Genomic DNA, 26,473 nt, shown 5'->3' with positions numbered 1-26,473 from the left:
GGCAGTGCAACAACGGTCTTTACTTCACAATCCCAAAAGGCTAGAGGCACGATCACACTCCAGATTCAACATTACAAGATGGATTTGAATATTCCCTCAGCATCGCTGTCATTTCTGTTATTCCAAGTTGGTTTCAAGCAGCTAAAGTGTGTCACAAGTCATTCTCTATGGGTCCCTCACTCTCTGCTGAACTAGCAAGCTGACTAATTTAGCATTTCCATTGCGTCTGAGTGTGTGGGTAGGCAGAGCTCTCCAATGCAGCATGCCAGGGCCTGTGCGGATCTCCGAGGACCCTGGCTTAACTCAACCGCGCTGGAAGAGAAGATCAATGACTCAATGCCACCCAGAGCGCCAACTCACTAGCTACAGTTTTATCTGGATAACGTGAAATGCAGCCAAGGTCCTAAACGTAACTGTCAGCAAATTACAAAACGATATACTGCTTATAAAATGGCGAGATTTTATGGCTGCATCAGTATGGAATTCAACTGATATGTCCTAACTGCACATGCAACGGCTATTTCACAACACGTACAAACATATCATTCAATGGTTATGAATAATCTTACATTTTGGTTCCAAAAACAAATCATTTTAAAGAGGTTGAACTTTCAGGAAAAACAAATATACTGTGATAAATACCAGCATCGCAATATAAATTACTCATACAGTGATGTAATATTTTGTCATACAACCCACTCTTTTCCCAGCCTCACCTCTAAATACATTTATTATCACCTTTCCATATCTGTAAGAAATGGAATAGAACACATGATATGATAGTGTCTGTGTGATCATCTTCAAGTAATTTAACTATTCCGACCACTATCTGGACAGGAAGTAACCTTCTCAGTTTTGGTTCCTCATGGTTGTGGGTCAGAGCACGTCATCCATTAATTGTGGAATGAACACTTCTCATTAGAGCGGAATCATATCACACTTAGCGACAATCGTATGCAATCAGCTTGGCAGCTACACCATCCATTAACATTTTATTACAGCCCACGTCTTCACCTGATTAGAAAGGGCCATTTGCATGGTAGTCAACATTTCAAAAGATAAACTGACTCACTTTAAGTTTCCTGAGTCACTCTTGCAGGTTCTATTCACTTTTAGAAGAACTTGGCAAAGGTTTCTGCCTGCAATCGCTCTCTTGCTCTTTCCGCCTTATTCTCTCTTTCCTGTCTCTCTCCCTAGAAGGATTTATGCAGTAGGTACTAGATGAGGGTCAGAAATTAACCAGCGCCCGAGGCGAATATATACGCAATCAAAAATTACAAAAATGTCCCAGATATTTATACGGCAAAGGCCAAAAACACCCCATTGGTCAGTCAAACTTCCATTGGTGGGTCAAACAGATGGTTCTGCCCAAATCTCACATCATTTGTTGAGCAAATATTTCTGTGTCAGATGAGTCGGGATTCTCAGGCCCGGTTTACACCTGTTATTAAGATGCGTTTTGGTTGATCATATCACAAGTGGACGAGGGAGACACGTACCCATTTACAACTGGTATTTTAATTTTATTCACTTTCAACCACTTCTGTCCTGATTCTGTCCCGGAGATAACAGAAAAACATATGGAGAGCATTAGCTTTTGTTTCTGCTCTGATAGCCGCAATAACATGGCGAACACTGAAGAAATCAGGAATGGTGAGAGAACATTGTGCTTGGTACATTTTTCATCTTCAAACCAAACTTCGGTCTTCAGCTGCCAACGTTTAAATCCCGTCTGGCTAGCGCATGCTTCCCGTAATGTTTACGCATTACGTCAGTAGGCGGAGAGTAGGCGGCCTTTCCACTACAAAAGAAACAGGGCTTCAAACAAACACAGCAAAGTTGAAAGTGCTTACATTTACAAGAATTACATACTTTCGCAATTACATACTTTAATTTTAACATGCTTAATATATAGTTCATTAAATAAAAGTTAATGCTAAATTGGCAATCCGTTTATATTAAAATTGGCAATCTGTTTATATTGAAATATAGTACCATATATTGACATAATGCACAGGATATCAAAACTCGGATTTAGTTAGGAAATCTTGTGCATTATCTTGCTTATTACTAAAATATAAATAAATGCATTCAACAATAACAAACATGCATATTCATTCAGATTGAGAATTTAGTTAAAATTATTCTATTCTAGATTAAAATAATTAATATTTAGATATTTTATCAATATGAATTAAATTTAAAGATTTACAACATTAAACTGACATTAGATTTTTGAGTTTTTTATTTCATTACAACGCTGGTGGTACACAGTTACTCTAAAAAAAAATTAATAGCTACTAAATTACATCTTCAACAGTGTAATTAGATTACTGTACTAAGTATTGGATTATTACTAATTACTTTATAAATCCCATATAAACCAGTTGAACAAGGATAGACACAAAACTACACTATTAATTCTATCAAATAAACAATATTCAATTGCATAAATTATTCTTGTGTGTAAAGAGAGGGTTACATTAAAAACACATTTTAACATTAATTTTTTATGTTAAATCCACTATTTTATAAAGAATTGTTGTATAGTCTACACAGTATTTGATGCAATTACATCAGAAGTATCTGTAATTAAACTATAGAAAATTTAGGAGTAATCCCTTACTTTACTTTTTCAAGGGAAAAGTAATTGAATCACAGTAATTAGATTACTTAGCAATTAATTACACCCAACACTAGTGGTAAATATGTTAGATGGGAGTGCCTTTGAATACTGTCTTGGAAAAAAAAAGGTTGAGAACCACTGAAATAAATGGATTGTGCATTTTAATGTTTTTTTATTATTATTATTTTTATTAAAAAGACCTTAAAATCAATTCCAGGAAGTAAAAATTGCCTCATAATAGAAGTTAATTTCTCACACTAGGTACCAGAAAGAACTATTCCCACATGCAAGCACTTAAAAGGTGAGTATTCACATTTTTCTAGTTCTACCTCCTAAAGACTTACATCCAATTAATTTTACTGCCCCTATTTTTCATATAGTGTGTGAAAATTGAGCAAAACTTTTTTTCATGAAAACAGCAAAGTGATTGCGCAATAACCTGATTTTAATAAGGCTATCAGTGCCGAAGAAATGAGGAACAGAAGGGACGCAGAGCGAAACAAAATGGGAAAGAGAGCAGGAAGGAACGGGAGGGAGAGCAATCGATGGAAGTTCTACTAAAGGCACAGTACGCAGCAGCTCAGAACAAAGAGTGCAAAATGAGTGTGGCTGGAACACTCACAACTCCCATCACAGAGAGAGATGGATGGAAGAGAAGAGTTGAACAATGCCACTCCGTTCCCTGTAGTGAGGACGTCTTTCTATCAGTCCTTATAGCACCTCTTCTATCGCACAATGGAGTTTAAAATGAGGCAGAACAAAGAGGCCAATGATCCCGGAGGAAAGGGGATTAAGATTTGGGCTGTCCTATACATGCTCGACACACTAGAAAAATTTAATTCAAAGACGCACCGTGTGTTCCGATTTATTCATATCATGTAATACACTGCCTGATAACAACCAATTGTTGAATACTCTCTGTGTGTTTGCACTAGTGGAAGACCAGTTTGGGTTTTTCAATGGCTGATATCTATAGAACATGGAGGCAAATGGCTGATCTAATGTTGGTGTACACAATTAGGGATGGGAATTGTAAATAATGTAAATCTGGTTCCAATTCTGGTTCCACTAATGATTCTTTTAGTACTCTTAGGGATTAAATATCTGGAAAAATGAAATGCAATTCCACGGCCATATATGATCTATTCAATAAATATATTTAAACAATTCTTGAAAAATGATGTACAGATTTTGTAGACACTACATAAATGCAAACCAATGCATTCGGTGGACTTTTGTTTTCAAGCGCTTGAATCATTCGCACATGTGCCGCTGCTCAGACGTGTGCGAACCCACATTATGACAAAAATTACGTCATGCGGACAGTGTACGGACTGTCGTGGAACGCAGATGGCCAAAGTATACTTTGGGCTTAACCAACGATACTAAAAACAAATAAAAAAATGTAGTAACTGATAGGTAAAAACACGACAAAATACAGAACCAAAATGGAAAAAACGGTCAAATGTTTCAAGTCATGCTCATTTTGTTAAGTGAAAACATAAGCCCTTATTTATTACGGCAATGGAAGAGCCCACAAAATCGTACGGACTCCAAACATTTGAACGGTAGCGTATTTCATTCAAAAATCTATTTTTTTAAAACTACTTCAAAAAAAAAAAAAAAAAAATGTTTATTTTTAACTATGTGTCATATAATCAACTAACGACTATTTACACTGAGTTTCACAATCAGCTGAAGATGTAAAAAAAGAACTGAATCTTTAGAATGTTTCGAATTGTTGTACTGTATGTTCACTGAAAAGTCTGGCTCACAAAAATCATTCGATTCCAGTATTTTTTTTTTTTTTTTTTTTAATTGACCTCTTATGAATAAGAAATGGTTCTTGGATCCCAATCCTATACACAATAAAATGATAATGAATGCACAAAATTGGGTTTTAATGGTTTGTTATCCATTAAGAAGGCCATCAATAGATTTTAAAAAGACAAAATCTTAAAAATCTTGAGATTAGACGATATATATCAATAGCACTTCACTGAACCAAATTACTGAACACAAAGAGGCTTTATCTGCAATGTACATGTGCTACACTTCACAGGCCTCATTTGTGTTTTACGCAACATTCTCTTCCAGGGGAACTAGCGGCATGGCAAAAATGTGAACAAGCCAGCTGGAAATGACTACGCCAAATGATGAAGCGCTAGGGAGAGAGCAGTCGGGAAGACGCATGCAGGATAAGTGACAGTGATCTTAATGGCCCACGACATGAAAATGCGTTATAACGCTTCTGGTCAGATCAGTCAGAGCGAGAGTATGATGTTGGAGGGCAGGCAAAACAGTTCACATAGTAGAGGACAAGTCTCCAGACAGGACTATTTGATCATTTTACTGCAGGGGTCACACCCTTTTAAGCCATTTCAGAGCAATAATGCATGTGTACACACAACATGTATGCATTGTAGGTGTATGTTTGTGTGTGCAAACACTAGGAGAGGAGTCGTTCTGCCCTTTGGACAACTGCCAACTGAACTGTGGCATTATCATCCTGAGTATCACAAAAAAAATTCTGAAGTAATTCAGACTCTATGTCGGTTTTCGTCAAGCAAAACAAGCAACTAGTCATTGGGCTCAAGTCGGCCTTAGGGAGGTTAAGTCCTCTCAATAGCAGCTTAAACTGAATCCACTGGATCCGAGGAGCTTCTGTGCCGCTTTCATAACCGTTTAAGGTTACGTTTAAACAACTTGTCTGCAAAGACAGAGAAATTATGACCACATGGACAAAAAACATGCGCAATGTAAGAGATGGTTATGGCATCCCCCTCTGGTCTGAGCCTGTGAAATACAATTAAATAAGTGGATTAACCTCAATACAAAAGCAATCCCCCTTGCAAGGTAAGAGAGAAGAGGACAGATACATAGATGCCAAAGCCAGAGGGAAAAAACAGACTAATTTTCTTGGATTGACCAATAATTTCATAACTTCTTATGAAATTCAGCAACAGAGAGCACACAGTGCATCAAACTACAAATTGAAAATCCCTAAAGCACTTTGAATTATTCTCATCCTTGTATAATTTTATAAATACTAGGGGAAATTAATTGAACTTTGCCTCACTTTTGATCATTTTGAATCTGTTAAATTAATTTTATTTTCCATAATTCATATAAATAATGTATACACTGCTATTCACAAGTTTGGTGCCAGTGCAACATTTTTTTATAGAAATAATACTCAGCAAAAATGCAATGAAGTGATAAAGCGACAGTAAAGACATTTATAATTTTAAAAGAGATTTCAGTTTTAAATAAATTGCTGTTCTTTTGAACTTTATATTCAAAGAAAAAATTATCAGGGATTCCACAAAACTATTAAGTTTTAAATATTTATATACTGACGATAATATGAAATGTTTCTTGAGCAGCAAATCAGCATATTAGAATGATTTCTGAAGGATCATGTGACACTGAAAAAAACTAGTGCATATTTTAACTTAATATATAACATTTTCATTTTGTCTCTATTTTTTTCCAAGTGACACTTATTTTTGATTCATCAATAATAATAATTATTAATAATTATTATTAAATATCCTACACTTTTGACCAATTCTCAAATGAACATGTAATTTGGCCATATTAATTTGTGCACTACCTCTTTATAGAACATGAGTCAGTGAAGACCCTTTGGGAAGTGTTTGCGCCCCAGTGGGGGACACGTGCCTACCAGACCTCTGCTGCCATTTCTATAGCAATTCAACCTTCGTGTTTCCGAATAAGCCAAGCTGCAAGCATTACGCACACAGCTGCTGTCATTACAGCATACATTTCCTTGGCTCAGAAAACCCCTCCCCCACCCGCTAATAAGGTCGTCATATGACCTGGCCAGACCGCTAATCACACAAATATTTATCTAGGCACATAAGATAGGGATTCCTGCATATGGCACGGGGTCTCTGTTTGCCAAGGTCACTATAAAACGAATGAACTAAAATAACCGTAGTTTTTGAAAAACTGTCAGGTTTTTTTCACATATCTGGGCGGTAGGTGTGCGGAGTGTGACTCGTCTACTCTAAGCCTCTGTCACGCTGACGTGTTGCTTCTCTGCAGACGTGTGGTGCACGTCAGGGCACCAGGCAGTAAGGGATTATGGGAGATTTTTGTCCCTTCTCATTTGTTCTCATCCTCAACTCAGACCATTAACACAAGTCTTGAGCTTCTCGTTTGTGGCAACCAATCAAAAACACCCCTACCAAAGCGGTTGCCTAGCTACTGCAACAAGCTCTTGGTCAAAACGGCCAATGAGTGAAGCATTACAGCAACACAACTTTAATCTATCTTTCTGGAGAGTACCAAAATAAGCAGGTTGGAAAAAATACTAAAATCAAATGATTTTCATGATGTTTGGTTCTGTTCGTGTTTTTTTAATCTCTGTATTCTATCAATGTGAATGCAAGAGTAAAAAACTAAAAGCTCTTTATTTCCTTCAGTGGCACAGCAAACTAAATGACGCTTTAGCTGTAGTTGCGAGGTTAAATGTGACGAGAGGGACAGACTGGGTGCCGGTAAATAAATAACACTTCTTTGCAATCTCTCTATCGTATCGTCCAAGCTGTTGAATGCAACAACAAACATTCAAGTAGAGTTTTCTGATTCTTGACTGACTCTCATGAGCTGGTTCTTTTTTCAAAGCCCGTTAAAACTTCAAAATGAAAATTCCAAATTTAGTAGGATTGTAATTTTGTAAATGATATACTTTTTCCTTTCTGGATTTCTGGTAAATTTGATTCTGTTGAATGAAGTATATTTTCACTGATTCTCAATAAATAATCTACGCTCCTGTCCTGGGGTCAGTTAAAGTGTTAGTTCAACCAAAATGAAATTTCTGTCATTAAATATTCACCCTCAACCGATAAGACCTTCAGTCATCTTCAGAACACAAATTAAGATATTTTTGATGAAATCCGAGAGCTTCTGAACCACACATGGGCAGCAACATCATTGCACCTTTTGAGATGCAATGAGTTCAACTGTAGTCACGTGGACTATTTTAACTACGTCTTTACTACCTTTCTGGACCTCAAAAGGTGCAACGATGTTGCTGCATATGTGTAGTTCAGAAACCCTCAGATTTCATCAAAAATATCTTAATTTGTGTTCTGAAGATGAATGAAGGTCTTACAGGTTTGGGATGACATGAGGGTGAGTAATTAATGACAGAAATTTCATTTTTGGTTGAACTAACCCTTTAATGCTTGTGAAAGAAGCATCTTATGCTCACTAAAGGGTCGTTCACACAGAACACATTTTTCCATTCCACTGCCCTACTTTTCCATTATTTTTCTATGTAAACACGCACTAGACGGACATGTTTGACCAATGCGCTCAAGTCTTGAGTCTTTTGCAGCGTCTCGCACATGACAGGGTGTTCTAAAAACATGCCGCTCAAGTTCAAATCAGTTCAACTTTAAAAAAAAAAAAAAACACACAAAAAAGCTTGCATTTTTGTCCCATTCCACTGCCCGCGTCTTGTGTTTTTCAAAGCAAAAACGCATTCTGTGCGAACCGGCCATAAAGCTGCATTCGTCTGATCCAAAATACAGTAAAAACACTAATATTGTAAATTATTATTACAATTTAAAATAACTGATTTCTATTTGAATATATTTTAAAATATAATTTATTCCTGTGATGGCAAAGCTGAATTTTCAGCAACCATTTGTTCCAGTCTTCAGTGTCACAAACAGTACTGTATACTTTGTATTTTTGTCCATAAATATATAACAAAATGTAGTAAATGCTATAATATGTTTAGGATCAATTACTTGGCACTTCCTCCAAAGTACAAGGAATCATTAATGGAATCGCTAAGGAACAAACTTCATTAAGTGTAATCTGAATCAATGCATTAAATTGAATCATTAGATTCCCATCCCTTGTGAATAAAATCTATACGAATTGAACTAGAATTAAAAGCACACACATCAGCAAAAGTTGAGGGAACATTAAACCAATCATCCATCTCAAATGAGACATAGACGAATTGAATATACAGTTATACAACAATGACAAGAACCACACCTTTTCCTGGGCATCTTCCAGAATCTCCATATTAGCAGTTAAAGGGATTCTGTCATGTTCTTTTTCCTCTGCTAACCGGACGGCTGAAGCACAGTCCAGACTTAATTGCCTGGGCTGCTGGAGACAAGCACTCAACAAAGAAAATGGCTGTGCCATAAACAAGACCCTCATTGTCCATGCTCTCCACTTAAATTCACATTAGCTCCATGGAAAACTGCAAATCAGCAAATCGAGGAAGGCAGAAAGACGTACTGCACAAGACACTTTACTTACTAACCTTCCGCCGTTATGACAAACAAGCTTCTCCAACCTGCTGAGGCAGGTACAATTAGATTTAATGCCGCAGACCAAAACTCAACAAGCTAAAGCAGAAAAATGCTTATTTTATTAAAAAATGCAAAATCACTGAACTGATCATCAATGGCTCTAACACAGTCATCATTTCACTCGACAATAAAAAATTTTTAAAAAAAGTTTACTATCAGCTAATTTGACTCACAGGCCTTTCTGACATTCCCATAATACCGCACGTTTTCCCGTTTATCAGGGCAGTAACTGAACATTCAAATGAGAGAAACAAACACACGTCAATATCTATTCTATAGTAACCACAGCTAGCTTTGAAACACACCTTAAATCTGTCTGTTCCTGGAAAAATCCATTCTTCATTCTTCAACTGAACTGACTAAAAAAAGATCCCTTTTTTCCTTTTAAGCGCCATCTCTTTTCTCTCTAATCAAAAGCAGCTTTCGTCTTCAGGAGCTGCACAACAAAGCATGCAAGTTCTGCGACACCACATGGTACTGATAAACACATGCTTGCACAAAACGGTTCACAAAATTATTGCAAAACTGCAGGTGGGACTATTTGCCAGATTTGTGCTGCAGGGCACAGCACGTATTCTCATGCGTCTCTTCAAGTTCTGAGAAAAACAGGGCCGGACAGAGGCAGAGGAAAACACTTCTGCATGCTTCTCCTCTGCAGAAACATGAACACACCAGACTCTATCTGAAGGACTGCGACCATCCCAGCAGGCCAGGTTTCAACACACATCTATTGAGCTAAACAGGTCTGTGCAGAGCGGCCATCAGGGGGAGTTCAGTTTTCTTCTCTACTTCGACTACTTCCTATTGAAACAGGAAGTTAGGACGAGACATACATACCAATGGGCTTGTCATTTTTTTGAATAGCCAACGGCCTTAGTCCACGTCACAGCCATAAGTTATGATCTGACAATAGCTACAGTATAGTTACTGTTAACTAAAACCATTTTCAGCATTTGTAATAAAGCTGAAATACAATAAAATATAAATATTACATGAAAATCCTAAACTTAAAACTTAATTGAAAATTAAAAAACAAGCTTAAATATTAAAATAACTAACCTGAAATAAAAAAAAAAAATGTTAAATGTTTTAAAGAATTAATAAAAATAACAAAATTACTAAAAACAAACTAAATGAATGAATTAACTGAAAATATAAAATATAACATATGTTGCTAGACAGAAGTAGTGGTCGACTAGGTTGTTAAAAGACAATACCGATATCCAGCAAACTATGTGGCTGATGGCCAATTTATTGACAGCAAATAAAACATTTATTTTACTCAATACTTACTCAAAATTCACTAAAAACATTTGTATCCTGTGCCCTGGTGAAATAACTACTTACCAATCGATGTAATAATCTAAAAATGGCCAAATAACAAATGATTAATCGGCCTTATCACTATACTTGTCTAGCGCTAGTCAGAAGTAGGTGAAATTAGGGGGAGGAGATGTTCTCATTCTAAAGAGTTTTCATTGGACAAAAAAATGGATACGCCTGTGAATGCAAGATGAGTCATCAATATTTTTGGTCTGTTTTCCCAGATGACCTAAATGAGTGTATGTGCTATAAGTTAATTGCTGTATGTCAACTTTTACCAGTACGCAACCACAAATAAACAGACATGGAATAAAAGCCACAAAACTCCACGATGTCTTTTCTCTTCGCTTCAGTGAACGCAGAGCGAAATAACACACAAAGCACCTTTATCCCATTCTACCGTACACACTGGAAGAGTGCTGAATCGAATGCTTACCTCTTGCTGACAGCTTCTTTGTGTTAATTATTTTAGCAGCATATTCCTGGCCAGTGGATTTTTTCACACATCTCCGCACCACGGAGAAGGCACCCCTGCAAATGAAGAACACACTGCGTTTGATTTCCCTCGAACGTAAAAGATGCACCTGACTCTTGCAAACAAGGAAGAGCTGTCAGTCAACAATGACGTAACAGCGGTTCCATTATAATTTATTGATGAGAAGTCTGATAGTTTGTTTTAAAGAACTGGTTCCATGTTATATGCTCTAAAATGTATTACTGTTTATTAAGTGTGTTCATACTTACAATCTAAACATAATTTACATTTTCATGAAATATTAAAAATCATTGACTCGAGTACCACTCGGACTGATTCAGTCTGATACTCAGGTTAATGAACGAATCAATTCTGTGAACTGGTTCGACCGATTCACTGAAAAGATCCGACACGAGTCATTTGGACATCGTTAAAACATTTAAGTATGACAAAAAAAGAAGTGTAAAACAGCAAATTAGCTGCACAGAATTGGACTTAACATAATACTATCTAGCCTACAACAATTTTTGACATTTGCCTCTAGAAAAATGGGCGGCGTGCAGAGCATTTCGCATCTGCATGTTAGAAGGCTGTAATGCACTTCCCAAAAGTGAGATTGAATTCTCAGAAAGGCGTCACTGCTCATTTATTGATTTTATAATCCCTCTTTATCGCTCCCCTCCTAAGATATTAAAGTGTGATTAACTGTGTGTGCGACACATTCAATATTTTATTGTAACATCAAGTACACAGCTACATATTCTTTAGTGCACTACATAGTGCACTACGCTGCAATAATGTTAAGTAGCTGCAGTAGAAAATACTGAAATCTCTGGTTACGAGCATAAAACAATCCACAATGTTAATACCAGTAAAAAGTGGCAGCCAAATACCCAAAGTAACCGAGGAAACCTTCCTGCCCATCAGCAAGCCCTTAAAATAAAACAAGGCGTGAACACAAAACACAGTGCATACTATATTCAACATTCTATGCTTACAGATACATTACTCAAAACCACTACAGCCCTTTTAAATCTGACATTTAAAACGTCTAAAGCTTAGATCCGCACAGGGGGCTTGATCGGATCAAGTCCAGAACCGAGTGCTGTACTGTAGTAGCCTACTGTCTTGATCCGATCAAGCCCCCTGTGCGTGGCTTTCGGAGAGGTTTACGAGTCTCTTAGCAAGTCATTTTCCCTGCTGTCAACATCCAAATAAAAGAATGGAACGAAACAAACAAGAGTAACTTGCGCCGATGACGTCACACTGCTACAATGTTGCGCGCACTTACTTTCCCAGCTCTTCGTAAAGCTGATACTCGTCCGTAAACCTGGTCGAGGTTACGATTGTAGCCATGTTGTGTGTGCGTGTGGGGAGGGGGGTCGATGCCTCTGCTGCTGCGGTTCAGGTTTCGGGAGGAGAATCTCATGTGTTCCAGAGAGAGAAAGAAGGGAGATACAGACGGAAAGAGTGGAGGGGAGGGGCTGGTGGTGGGGGTGGAGAGAACATAACGCGAGAAAACGCGAGACTTCCATGCAATCAGCAAAGTCACGGGTAGAGAGAGAGACAGACAGTTCTTTTTCATTAATATGTGTGGTAAGAGTCATTTTTATTCATAGTATACAACGAAAAACATTTCACTGATTAAATTATGTAAACAATAAATAAAGAGGTGGCACAGTATAATACAAATTATTATCGAGTATAATAAAACAACATTGTTTTTTCATCGGTTGCAAATTGCAAATTCCTAAATGGTATTTTTAAGCCTTGTGCGGTCTTCGTTTTTTTTACTCTGTTTATTAATGTTTTTACTCCACATCTGTGCAGTTTTTGGAGGATTTATCATGTTTTTTAAATTTATATAAATACATTTCCAAATATTTTTTTTAAATAGGTTTTTATACAAAAACAGTAGACGGCTGCAGAGCTCCACTATTTGCTATGTGCTATTTCACTAACTGAAAGACGTATTTTTCAGTTGAATTCATATCTAAATATTATGAAATCACAATTATGACAGTAAAAGTTACTTTTTGTCAAAGTATTTTTTGTACTGAATAAAATCAGTTTTTCAAAATTGTTACATTATGATGAGACCCCACTCCAAAATCAACATTATTGAAAAACTTTTTTTTTTTTTTTTTCAGTACAAAAAAAAAAAAGAAAAATACTTGTGAAAAGATGTATTTCAGTTAGTGAAATAGCACATAGCAAATAGAGGAGCTCTGCAGTCGTCTACTGGTAAAAGTGATCTTTTTTTAACTTTTAAAACTGCATTTTCCAAAAGATGGGCAAAAATCTTACAGTAAACCATGTCAAATTATCCATGTTATCCCCATGAATGAAAGTTAGAAATGTGGGTCTTTTATAAAGTGAATTTTACATAAAAAGCTGTTTTTGTATAAAAACCTATTCAACAAAATATTTTTTATTTATTTATATAAATTTAAAAGATATGATAAATCCTCCAAACTACAAATATGAAGTTAAAACATTAATAAACAGAGTAATTACATTTGTTTTTGTTTTTAAAAAATATGTATATATTTTGTTACAAAACTAATTTTTTTTTGCCTGGGGTCTCTGGAGACCCCAAAGACCCTGAGTGTGATTTTTTTTTTTTTTTTTTTTTTTTTTTTTACACTAACATAAAAACAAGATATCACTCCATTTTTGTTCGTAGATCAAGAAAGTATTAACCACTGTACAAAGTTTCATGTCATTTGGACAAAGAGTTTTTTTTTATTGTTTATTTTAGCAAACGTCATTTGGGGTCCAGAAAGACCCCAAAGACCCTATAAGATTTAAAAATGTCATCTCTCTCTCTCTCTCTGAAATTTTTAGTTATGTAGGCCTACTTCGTGTTTATTTTTATAAACAGTCCAGAAACGTTTTACTAGTTCCAGCTTTAATTTGTTTTTAATGTGAGGCATGTCCTCTGGATATCATGACAGAAATGACTTTCATTTCACTTCTTTCTGTCAGTCCAGATATGTCATATTATCCCACTGGATCTCATAAAAAAAATTAAAAGTTTATTTGTAATAATCAGTAGTGTTTCGGATCATAATAACATAAAAATAAACAAAGTTTAATGGATAACTAACAAAACATGTCCAACTTTTTTTATTCAACACTGACATATGTGTAAGGTTTTGTAGTTGGTGACATTATTTAAAAAAATAAATAAATAAATAAACCTTTTGCCACTTTTAATTGTCTCTTAATGAATACAAAGTCATAAAAAGTAGCTTAATTATAGAATAATCAGAAAGATTTTGTGCAAAATGGTTTTAGATGAATAATATCATGTCAGACCACAGGATGCTGCTTAAAGGATTAGTTCACTTTCAAATGAAATTTTTCCTGATAATTTACTCACCCCCATGTCATCCAAGATGTTCATGACTTTCTTTTTTCAGTTGAAAAGAAATTAAGGTTTTTGATGAAAACATTCCAGGATTATTCTCCTTATAGTGGACTTCAATGGCCTCCAGACGGTTGAAGGTCAAAATGACAGTTTCAGTGCAGCTTCAAAGAGCTTTAAACAATACCAGCGTAAGCTTTTTGAAGAATACGAAAATGCGCTTTTGGCGGAAGCACTTTGAAGGCGATCATTTGTTTATATAAAGCAAATACATTTAAAAACTTTTTTTCCAAAATGACGATCGTTTCGCTAGATAAGACCTTTATTCCTCGTTTGGTATTGGCCATTGAAGTCCACTATAAATAATCCTGGAATGTTTTCATCAAAGACCTTCATTTCTTTTCGTCTGACGAAAGAAAGACATAAACATCTTGGATGACATCGGGGTGAGTAAATTATCAGGAAAATTTTATTTGAAAGTGGACTTATCCTTTAAGCAGCTTGAAAATTCATATGAAACCCATTTCGGTTCAACTACATTTTACAAACAATTATTCATCTCTGGATTAAACTCAGTATACATTGCTTTTGCTGCCATTTAAATATCAGAATACTATATCGTCTGTCCATAAAGCTCTTATAAATCCCATTGCACTTTCAAAAAGACTTTGCTTGTCAGGTTATCTCACCTTGTAAGTGCTTCTATTCCTTCGCTCAAGGGACAGTGTGTCTCTCACTCTCGTGCCAGATTGCAAAGATGAACTCCATTTAAAGCGTCAGGCAAAGAGTTTTATCATGAAAACAAATGAGAGAGGACCATTACATCAAAGTAATAAAGTTTGTAATGGCCGCCGAAGATCCATTCTTGTGATTGATTTCCGCAATGATGAAGTCATTATAGTGATGAAACATCATTGAGCACATGCCATGATTAGCATTCTAGTAGTTAGCATTATTTAGCATACTAAATGAAGATTATTTTCATAAAAACAGTTCAGAAATGCTGTGGATCTATGAGTTGTAGTATATTGTTGATGTTACTTAGTGAGCTCACAATCATTGGCCTGTGTAATCACTAAACACAAGCCGTTCATAATTGATGCGGTTTTACTGTTCATCTGAAATATTCAGCACTTTCATCCATTAGTCCGTCATAAACATAAATCCGTTCTGGTCAATGAAAATGTCTCCACTTCATTCAAAAGGGAACTGGAATTCCTGAACTGTGGTTAAGATTTAATTTCAATATATTTCAAATCAACAATAAATTCTGCTATCATAAATTCTACCTGTAGAAAAAATATATCAAATCTGAAGTGAACTGTAAGTGGTCCATCTCTTCCACCTTATACTTGAAACCTTTGCCTTATCAGAATATATGCATAACTGCACAGATATCACACGCAGAAAATTTCCAACCAATGAAATTACAAGCTTGACCTGAACATGCAAAACATGCAAATCATTTGATTATCCATGTTCATAACACATTTGTGCATATCAGAATACGTGGAGGTAGGCACATTACATCACTCAGGATATTTAGCAAATGATATCAGAGGCAGAACTTGACATCAAATCAAATGAATGAACATATGCAAATGAGATTTAGATTTCAAAGCACACACATTATACCATCTAATAGAAAGATGATTTATTAAGGAAATCAGCAGACTCTACATTCACTATGAAAAGAGTTCTCAGATGTTGATCTGAAACGACTGCAGTTGACTTTTTGCGAAGACTCTATATGGCAGCCAAATGAAGTAAACTCCGGACATTGCAACTCATGCTGCAAGACATAACACTCTGGATGGAGGCACATAAATTAGTCATCAGTCAATAGAGATCAATGGGCTTATTTTCACCAGGCTGAAATTAGGAGCACAGGGTTTAGCTCTTGTCTGGGTGATGGAGAAAGGTCTAAACACATGGACACTGAGGAAACGAACATGCCATTCGCTCCATACGTGAATTCATAAACTGCAGAGGATGTGTGATGCCTCTATGAAACATTCAATAATTCTAATGTATGGGTTGAAAGATTTACTTTTGATGAAATATTTATAACCTCAATTTATGAAATCGGGCATCAAATATGAGATTTACGAAAACATCTATGCCGATGAATGCTTTAGGATTTTTGATATTTTATATTTATTTTTCAATTTGTAAATTAACGTATTTACATTGTTTACTTTTAAATGATATACTGCTGCTTGAAAGTTTGTGAACCCCTTGCAGAATCTGTGAAAATGTGAATAATTTTAACAAAATAAGAAGGATCATACAATATGCATGTTAGTTTTTATTTAGTACTGTCCTGAGTAAGATATTTTGCATAAAAAATGTTTACAAATGGTCCACAAGACAAAAAAAGCTGAATTTATAAAAACGACCCGCTCAAAAGTTTGTGAACCATTGATTCTCAATAATGTGTGTGGTTACCTGGATGATCTACGACCGTTTTTATGTTTTGTGATGGTTGTTCATGAGTCCCTTGTTTGTTCAGAGCAGTTAAACTGAGCTCTGTTCTTCAGATTTCCAGCATCTTTTGCATATTTGAATGCTTTCCAGCAGTGACTGTATGATTTTGAGATCCATCTTTTCACACTGAGGACAACTGAGGGACTCAAACTCAACTATTAAAAAAGGTTCAAACATTCACTGATGCTCCAGAAGGAAACACGATGCATTGAGAGTCAGAGGTGAAAACTTTTGAACAGGATAAAGATGTTCAAAAATGTTTTTTCATTTAGTACTGCCCAACGGAAGCAACAGAAGACACTTAAATGTTTGCCAGACAAAAGACAAATTAAGTACAATATTCATTGATCTTCAAATTCAAAAGGTTTTCACCCCCTGGTTCTTAATGCATCATGTTTCCTTCTGGAGCATCAGTGAATGTTTGAACCTTTTTTAATAGTTGTGTTTGAGTCCCTCAGTTGTCCTCAGTATGAAAAGATGGATCTCAAAATCATAGTCACTGCTGGAAATGGTTCAAATACACAAAAGATGCTGGAAATTTTTTTTAAAGAATATTGGGCAGTTTAACTGCTCAGGACAAGCAAGGGACTCATGAACAACCATCACAAAACATAAAAACAGTCGTGGATCATCAGGTAATCACACACAGTATTGAGAATCAAGGGTTCATAAACATTTGAATGGGGTCATATTTATAAATTCAGCAATTTGTTTGTCTTGTTGTCTTTATGTAAACATTGTTTATGTAAAATATCTTATTCAGGACAGTACTAAATAAAAAATGACATGCATTTTGTATGATCCTTCTTATTTTGTTAAAATTATTCACATTTTTACAGATTCTGCAAACTTTCAAGCAACACTGTATATGTCATATTATGACAAAATGAATAAGAAACATTTAAGATTTTTGAAATTCATTTTCATTTTTCAAGTTGATTGTTATACTGATATACAGATATACAATAGAGAATGTGACTGTGTACTACAATATTACTTCACACATATGTGGATCATTTTATAGACCTGTCACTCAGGCCTAAAGGTTTTAACACTGCATCAGTTAGTGTTGCAAACATGTTGGCACATGTTGTTTCTTAAGTTAAATGTCAAGGATACTTGGTATGTGACTTCTACATGTTTTTCAGCAAGAGTGCAGACTGAGTGAGAGAGAAACAGAGTGTAAAAGAGATTGAAAGTGACAGTAAGAGAGAAAGAGATGTTAACAGGTTGAAACAACAGTAGAATGAGCTTTTCTCAGCTGTTAATGTCACTGGCTCTAATTTTCTGACTTGTCATTGGTGAAGACACTGACTGAACTCATCAGTCATTCTTGATGATTGAGTCTCCACATGGTCCCTGCAGAATCACTGTCACTCTTGCACTTACTGTACGCTCACAAGTGCAGCACATTATCACATTTAGCATGGAGTGTTGTCTATTATCATATGCTCAGTTTATCACAAGTCACAACTGTTGTGACTGATCTTGTATCAGTAACTACTGACTATACATGTATATACAAGACGATGAAATATATGACTAGTAATGGTCTTTTATTCAACTGAAAGTCACAAAATGCAAAACAATGCAGGTGCATTTTGAAATGTTTTAACTAATCTATGGCTGTCACTAAATTATTTTGGTAATCGAGTAATCGGTCGATTATTTTGGCGACTAATCGAGTAATCTGATAATATTTTTTGTGGTAATAATAATAGAAATAAGTTAACAATTGTCAGCTTCAGTTGCAAATAAATGAGAACGGATCTATTTGCAGCAGTTTAGATTTTATTAACAAAAGCTACAAAACAGAATATAGAAACACTACAAAACCAGGAACAGAAAAAAAACATAGATACTAACTGAAACACAGAAAACTGAACTAAAACACTTGACGAACCCACCCAAAACAGAAACAAACACAGATAAAATGTTACATATCCTCCTCTTTAAGAAGGCGAATCCTTGCGCCTTATTAATGTCACTAACAGAAGAGGGCAGGAGGTTTTTTAACGCTATTTGAGCATAAAAACCAATATTTATGGGACAGTTCATGTCAGATTTTGTTTCTAATTTGAAATATGTTATTTAATTGTGAGTTTGCCAAGCAGTTTTTGAAATTTTGAGGATTCCCCCATTCAAATAGATAGGACTTGGTCTTGGATGCCTGATATAGCTGCCTGAAGGCGTTGCAAAAATGGCTGCCAATATTGCTGAAAGGGACTTTGGAGGAGTTAGTGGAAGGAGGAGCCAGGGCGGAATCCCAGAACGTAAGAGTTGAAGGAGGGAGGAGACATGGTGGGGTGTGACTGACAGCAGTGGAGACTGATGGCAGTGGAAACCCGGATGGAGCCAAAGAGCAGATGAGACTGAGTGACACTAAAGGTCCTGGAGACAGGCGGAGCCATGGGGATGAGTGGCCAAGGTAGGGTGCCGGAGGACTGAGGTGGAGCCGGTGTGACTGAGGACTAAGGTGGAGCTGGAGAGAAAGGCAGAGAGCGATGACTGACCCAGGCGGAGCCATAGGGACGAAGGTCCCAGATGGAGCAGAGGGGGCGAGGAGCCAAGTTGGAGCCGACTGGTCGACAGTGATGGGCTTAGAGGGTCTGGGTGGAGCTATGGGGTTGACACTCCAGCCCTTAACTGGTGAACTATCAACCCAGAGCTTATCTACAAAGCACCAAATTAAATAGCATAGGAAGAGACTGCTCAGGAAATTTGTATTGAGCAGCAAATCAGCATATTAGAATGATTTCTGAAGGATCATGTGACACTGAAGACTGGAGTAATGATGCTGAAAATTCAGCTTTGCCATCAAAGGAATAAATTACCTTTTTAAATATATTAAAATAGAAAACAGTTATTTTAAATTGTAATAATATTTCATTGTATTACTGTTTTTACTGTATTTTTTATCAGTCATGGTGAGCATAAGAGACTTTATTATTAAAAACAAAACACAAATATACATGAACATAAACATAAACAAATATACATAGTTCTGTCATAAAACTCTAGATTCCTCAGGCTGATGGGTCTTAACGCAAGCTGATGATAATTACAGCGTTAAAGGTACAATTTGTGATTTTTTTCCCCCTAGAGGTCGTTAGAAGCCTATTCAAAACAAAGGCGTAGTTTGATGACGCCAAGTTTTATAGCGGAAACTTGGGACATGTGGTCTCCATCTCAACGGACGGTGCAAAAGAATAGGGATTGGAGTCTGGAAGAACTCATGTTCGTGGATGCGATTATTAACGTTACTGTAGTATGAAGCAGAGCAGGACCGAGTGTTGCAGGAGCTGAACGAGGAGCTGGAGCGATTAATCAACACACGCCTCACGAGCAGCGGGACTTTTATTATGACACAGTCGCCGGCGCTGCTTCCGCTTTTCCGGTCATGAGTTTACGGGAGCTGTACTTGTCGACAGAACCAGCGGCAGATGGTAAACAGTAATTATGTTCCATAAATAAGTAACACAATCCAGCATAAAACGTGCAAGAAGTAAATAAGGAACTGCTTGAAGCAAGCTAGTGGTTTGCTGGACACTAGACACTACTTCCGCATTTGTCCACGGCACTGTTGTCGTGGTTTCTACGTCAGTAAAGGCGGTAACAAAGGTAACTGACGTCATTGACAGGCGACTGCACTGCCCCGTGTCACTGTTTACAATGGGAATTTTCTCATGATTTACAAGTAGTTGAAAACATTAGAGATATTGTAATCAGCTGGACAAAATATATAACACTAGCCTAGTGGTTTTTGGATATTTAACTGCAAAAATTTTACATATTGTACCTTTAATATATATATATATATATATATATATATATATATATATATATATAGATATATATATATAGACATCTCTAGACATAATATTTTTTTCTATTAGATCACTTTTTTCTATAAGTATCGGATATAGACAACAGTCTCCATTTGCTCTCCAGTTAATGTAGTTGGTCTCTATAGATGTAGAATGTTTCAGTTTGTGATTTCCCTTTCCTGCATCCTAAATTCTGTCTGTATAATTCACGTGTCACCTCCGAACAGCCCCTTCGAGGGGTTTGTGTATGGATTTACTTGCATGAATGCATTTTATTCTCTGCTATCATTTCTTAAGCTTTCTTTATAGTTCAGACATGCCCCAGAAGTGACTTAAAGTGACTCAATGTACTGTAAGTGGTGTTCTTTCACATATTTATTGAGCGGAGCCCTTGAGTGACAGGGGTTGTGTGTATCAGTTGAATTAAGCAGGCCGACGGCCTGTGGAGGGGGTGGATGAGGACAGAATGCTACATGATAATAATGTTAGCTTCAGCGTTAGTGAGCCGAGGCCTGTGGGAAGGTGTCCGGAGGTTCTCCCACAGTGTTTATGTAACAGCACACTTCAGCTTGTGTTAGCATCTTCCCCCTCAACGCCCGTTCTCAGCTGACCTGCTTTACACAGCAGACCACGGAGAGAAGAGGAGAGAGGTGAAATATAGCGAGCGGTGAAAGGGAGACAAGAAAGATTGCGCTGTATACCGAGCCTGAGCTCAGCAGAGATAACGCTAGCAACAGAAAGAGCGAGAAGGGACGAAAGCAATGAACAGAGATATTACTAATGTGTTGCGGGGGAACTGAATTCTGGTCATGTAGTTAGTGTGTGGAATTCTGTTCGGAATGGAAAACCAACATATACTGCAACTACTGCTATTGTTTTAATTGAAAGTCACTGTACAATCAAAATTGACTTTTTTTTTTTTTAAATCTATTTATTTTTTTACAATTCAAATGTCATTGTAATCTTTAATAAATGTAATATAAATATAATATAAATATATTTACTGGCTGGAGGGTGGGACAACCTGTCACTCACATGACATCACATGACCAAATCAAAATTGACCCCCCCACCCCCCACCCACACACACACACACACACACACACACACATATAAATATATATTTTTTCTTTTAAAGAAGCAGTTTCACTCATGTATACACCACAATAGGGAAGAAAACTTTATCACAATGTCCGTTTCATGCTGACTTTAAATAGTATATATAACTGTGATGGAATATGCAAATATTCCAAGCTGGTGTATACTATATTTAGTTACACTAAAAATACTGTGACCATCTAATCAAATGATGAGTCAAAGACAATAGCATATGATATATACTTCTGGGGGGTATTCCAGAAAGCAGGTTATGTGACATACCTAGCTATGTTTACGAGTAAGTAAGCGGATAACCTCAACTTTGGGTTCCAAAAACTGAGGTAAATTTCAGGGTATGTAAGTAGCCATAGCAACTGACTTTCTGAACATAACCAATACTATATTATCTACAATATACATATATAAAGCGGTAATGTTTAAATGTTTATTCAATGATAATATACTAATATATGTATTTATTTTATTGTCATCTCACACATGCATCTGCTTTTTTTCCTTTTTATAACAGGACGTTTTCTATGCTATAATTTCTGTAATAAAATACATATGTGATATCTTATTAAACAATTAGCATCAAACAATAAATATAATTCTTATTCTCAGTGAATAAAGATTACATATCAAATGAAAACATTGAAAAAATGATTGCACAACCACCAAATAGTCGCCGATGTGCACTAGGTTATGTAAATCGCCATTAAACAAAAGAAGAAGAAGGAAGTAGAATCAAAGTCCCTTTAAGACTAGTCATTTCACTCAGCGGCCATCTTTGAAATGCCTCTCGGGCATTCAAGTGCAGCTCCTATCGCTTTGAACGGGGAAACATCAAATTCTCCAAAGCTGTTTGCCAAGCTTTCCATTAAATTTCATATTTGTAATCACCAATGAAATCGGACAACAACTGTCTCATAGGCCGCCGAGTGAAATGACTTGTCTTAAAGGGTTAGTTCACCCAAAAATGAAAATTGTGTCACCCTCATGTCGTTCCAAACCCATAAGACCTCCGTTCATCTTCAGAACACAGTTTAAGATATTTTAGATTTAGTCTGAGAGCTTTCTGTCCCTCCATTGAAAATGTATGTACAGTATACTGTCCATGTCCAGAAAGGTAATAAAAACATCATCAAAGTAGTCCATGTGACATCAGTGGGTTAGTTAGAAGTTTTTGAAGCATCAAAAATACATTTTGGTCCAAAAATAACAAAAACTACGACTTTATTCAGCATTGTATTCTCTTCTGGGTCTGTTGTCAATCCGGGTTCACGACTCTGCAGTGGCGCTGCTGATGTAAGACGCTGATGACGTGTTATCTGGTGCGCCCGAGCTTCGTTTACAGTCTGAGGGAGACGCACGCTGTATTCAAGCTATTCTACATTGTTTGTATTTTGGTATCGCTATATTTTTTAAAATGGTGTGTGCATGTCGCGGATGTCCTAATCCCCACGGCGACGTAAAAGTGCATTACCAACGCCGACAGATGAAAGGATTCAATGGAATCAATTAAACGGAATCAATTCAATGGAAAGGATTCCGGAAGAGAAGACAATGCTGAATAAAGTCGTAGTTTTTGATATTTTTGGACCAAAATGTATTTTCGATGCTTCAAAAAATTCTAACTAACCCACTGATGTCACATTGACTACTTTGATGATGTTTTTATTACCTTTCTGGACATGGACAGTATACCGTACATACATTTTCAATGGAGGGACAGAAAGTTCTCGGACTAAATCTAAAATATCCTGTGTTCCGAAGATGAACGGAGGTCTTACAGGTGTGGAACGACATGAGGGTGAGTCATTAATGACATAATTTTCATTTTTGGGTGAACTAACCCTTTAAAGGGACTTTGAACATACTCTGGGTTGGCTGAACTTACTCCAGGATGTGTTTTTGGAACCAGCAAACCTCGAATAAGCAAGGTTTGGTTTAATCAACCGAAAGTTCAGGGTATATGTGACGGTAAGTTAACCTTGCTTTGTGGAATACCCCCAATTCATTCATCAATAATAACAAATAAATGTCTTTGTTACTTGAATCAATTTAAAGGTGCCCTAGATTCAAAAATTGAATTTACGTTGGCATAGTTGAATAACAAGAGTTCAATACATGGAAATGACATACAGTGAGTCTCAAACTCCATTGTTTCCTCCTTCTTATATAAATCTAATTTGTTTAAACGACCTCCAAAGAACAGGTCAATCTCAACATAACACCGACTGTTACGTAACAGTCGGGATCATTAATATGTACGCCCCCAATATTTGCATATGCCAGCTCATGTTCAAGTCATTAGACAAGCCAGTATTAACCTCTGGATCTGTGCACAGCCGAATCATCAGACTAAGTAAGCAAGCAAGAACAATAGCAAAAAATGGCAAATGGAGCAATAAAAACTGACATGATCCATGATAACTTGATACTTTTAGTGATATTTGTAAATTGTCTTTCTAAATGTTTCATTAGCATGTTGCTAATGTACTGTTAAATGTGGTTAAAGTTACCATCGTTTCTTACTGTATTCACGGAGACAAGAGCCGTCGCTGTTTTCATTTTTAAACACTTGCAGTCTGTATAATTCATAAACACAACTTCATTCTTTATAAATCTCTCCAACAGTGTAGCATTAGCCGTTAGCCACGGATCACAGCCTCAAACTCATTCAGAATCAAATATAAACATCCAAATAAATACTATACTCACAGGAATCGATGTATGCATGATGAACACTTTGTAAAGATCCATTTTGAGGGTTATATTATGTACGCAATATCGCGTTCATTATCAAAGGCGATTCATCTGCGATAATGAACGCGATATTGCGTGGTTTGTCAGTGAACTACGGCTCTGTCTATTAAATGCCACTCCATTTGAAAGCAGGTTATGGCGATTTAGCGGTAATCAGGAAACCGGCTTTACTGACAAAATGCGTGTGACAATCGCATGCGATATATCGCCCAGCCCTATTATATTTGTGTGAACTTTGTGTTTGCTGTTTAAGGCAGTTGAGAGCTCTCAGGGGCGGGGGAGCCGGAGATTTAAAGGGGCCGCACGCTTAATCAGTGCATATGTAATAATGGCTCAAAATAGGCAGTTAAAAAAATGAATTAAAAAAATCTATGGGGTATTTTGAGCTGAAACTTCAGACACATTCAGGAGACACCTTAGACTTATATTACATCTTTTGAAAAGGCACCTCTAGGGCACCTTTAATGTGTTCTTGTTGAATAAAAATATTAATCTTTTAACTTTTTTAACTTTTTTTAAGATCTTACCCCAAACTTTTAAATGATAGTGTTCCCACAAAAATATGATGCATCACAACTGCTTTCAACATTGGCAATAATAAGAAGTGTTTCTTGAGCAGAAAATCAGCATTAGAATTATTTCTATAAATAATACACGCACACACACTCACTCACACACACAAACACATGGTATAGATATGTTGATGTGTTATTTTGCTTTTTATATATACACATGTGCAGTATGCTATTCCAAACATAGCTATACATTGCAGAGTATGCATATTGCAGAAATAGTATGTGGCGGCATATATGCGTTTTAGAGATCATCTCAGTGGCTGGAGGAGTGAGCAGGTGGGACTGTCCTCTCAGAACAGAGCAGATGAAGAGCTGGCCACTGTAGCTTTACCACACACACACACACCTCTCCTGCTCTGAATTATTAAAGAGAGAAATGGAAAGAGCAGTGCTGGACAGAAAGAAATGTGTGGAGAGATTATATGAGGCAGAAGAAGAAAGACAGATTTTGATGGAGAGTATGACATGCTGGGAGAAGAGATATAACCATATATAAGTGGATAGGTGCAGAAAGACCAAACGAATGCTATTTTATATGTTGTCTCTAGAGAGCTTTCCCTCTGTCACAGTGCACACTGGGCTGTGTTTCCTGTGTTGTTATTCTGCCATTTTGGTTAATGTGATGAGATGCAAGTGTACAGTGCTCCTCTGATACAGACTGTGTCTCTTCATTTCGTAATACGAGTCTATTTCTTGAAGGAATAGATTCACCCAAAAATGAAAATTCTGTCATCATTTACTCACTTTCATGTCATTCCAAACTTGTTTTACAGAACTCGAAAGAAGATATTTTGATGTACACTGAGGTTCAAACCACAAAAATACAATATTATTTTTTCCTGGCCTTGGTTAAATTAGCAGAAAAAACATCTTTCAGAGGTGGATGAAGTTTTTTTTTTAATTGATACATTTAGCATGTTATTCAAAGAATGTAATATTCAACAAGACCACTTGTAACACTTCTAATCTATTGTTATTCAATATCATTGCCATAATCCATATTTGGACTAAACCGCTCAAAATTTTGGAGTAGGCAAGATTTTTAGTTTTTTTGAATGAAGGCTGCTTTTATCTGATCCAAATACAATAAAATCAATGATATTGTGAAATATTATGACAATTCAAAATAACAGTTTTTATTATTATTTAAATGTCAAAGCTGAATTTTCAGCATCATCTTCAGTGTCACACAATCCTTCAGAAATCATTCTAATATGCTGATTTGCTGCTCAAGAAACATTTCTTATTATCAATGTTGAAAACAGTTATGCTGCTTACTTTTTTTTTTTTTTTGTTTTTTTTTTTTTGTGGGAACCATGATAGAAAGTTCAAAAGAACAGCATTAATGTGATCTTTTTTTTCTTTTTTTTTTTTTGGTAACATTATAAATGTATTTACTGTCCATTTTCATCAATTTAATGCATCTTCACTCACTGTAAACCCTAATACTTAAAATAATTAATTGATTTCAGTTGGGCAAACTCAAATTAAACAAATTAGTTCAATCAAATTAACTTTTATGAGTATTTAGAACTTTCTTTTTCAATTCAAATGT

At 36.2% G+C, this 26,473-nt stretch overlaps 1 protein-coding gene across 14 annotated transcripts in view; it reads right to left on the bottom strand.

The window, feature by feature from the left end:
- Positions 1-12,273, bottom strand: part of camk2g1 (calcium/calmodulin-dependent protein kinase (CaM kinase) II gamma 1) — an 87,191-nt gene extending 74,918 nt beyond the window's left edge. For all 14 annotated transcript variants that reach the window (XM_067368695.1, XM_067368700.1, XM_067368704.1 and 11 more), the window contains exons 1-2: positions 12,084-12,273; positions 10,754-10,848 (exon numbers count right to left, since the gene is read on the bottom strand). In XM_067368695.1, the coding sequence (XP_067224796.1) occupies positions 10,754-10,848; positions 12,084-12,148 (160 nt within the window). In that variant the 5' untranslated portion in view covers positions 12,149-12,273. The remainder of the gene's footprint in view (positions 1-10,753; positions 10,849-12,083) is intronic.
- Between the last annotated feature and the right edge of the window lie 14,200 nt (positions 12,274-26,473).

The sequence above is a fragment of the Chanodichthys erythropterus genome, chromosome 19, assembly GCF_024489055.1.
Source record: "Chanodichthys erythropterus isolate Z2021 chromosome 19, ASM2448905v1, whole genome shotgun sequence".
In the NCBI taxonomy this organism is placed as follows: domain Eukaryota; kingdom Metazoa; phylum Chordata; class Actinopteri; order Cypriniformes; family Xenocyprididae; genus Chanodichthys; species Chanodichthys erythropterus.
The sequence above is the reverse complement of the archived record's forward strand: the minus strand, read 5'-3'. Positions and strand labels throughout refer to the sequence as shown.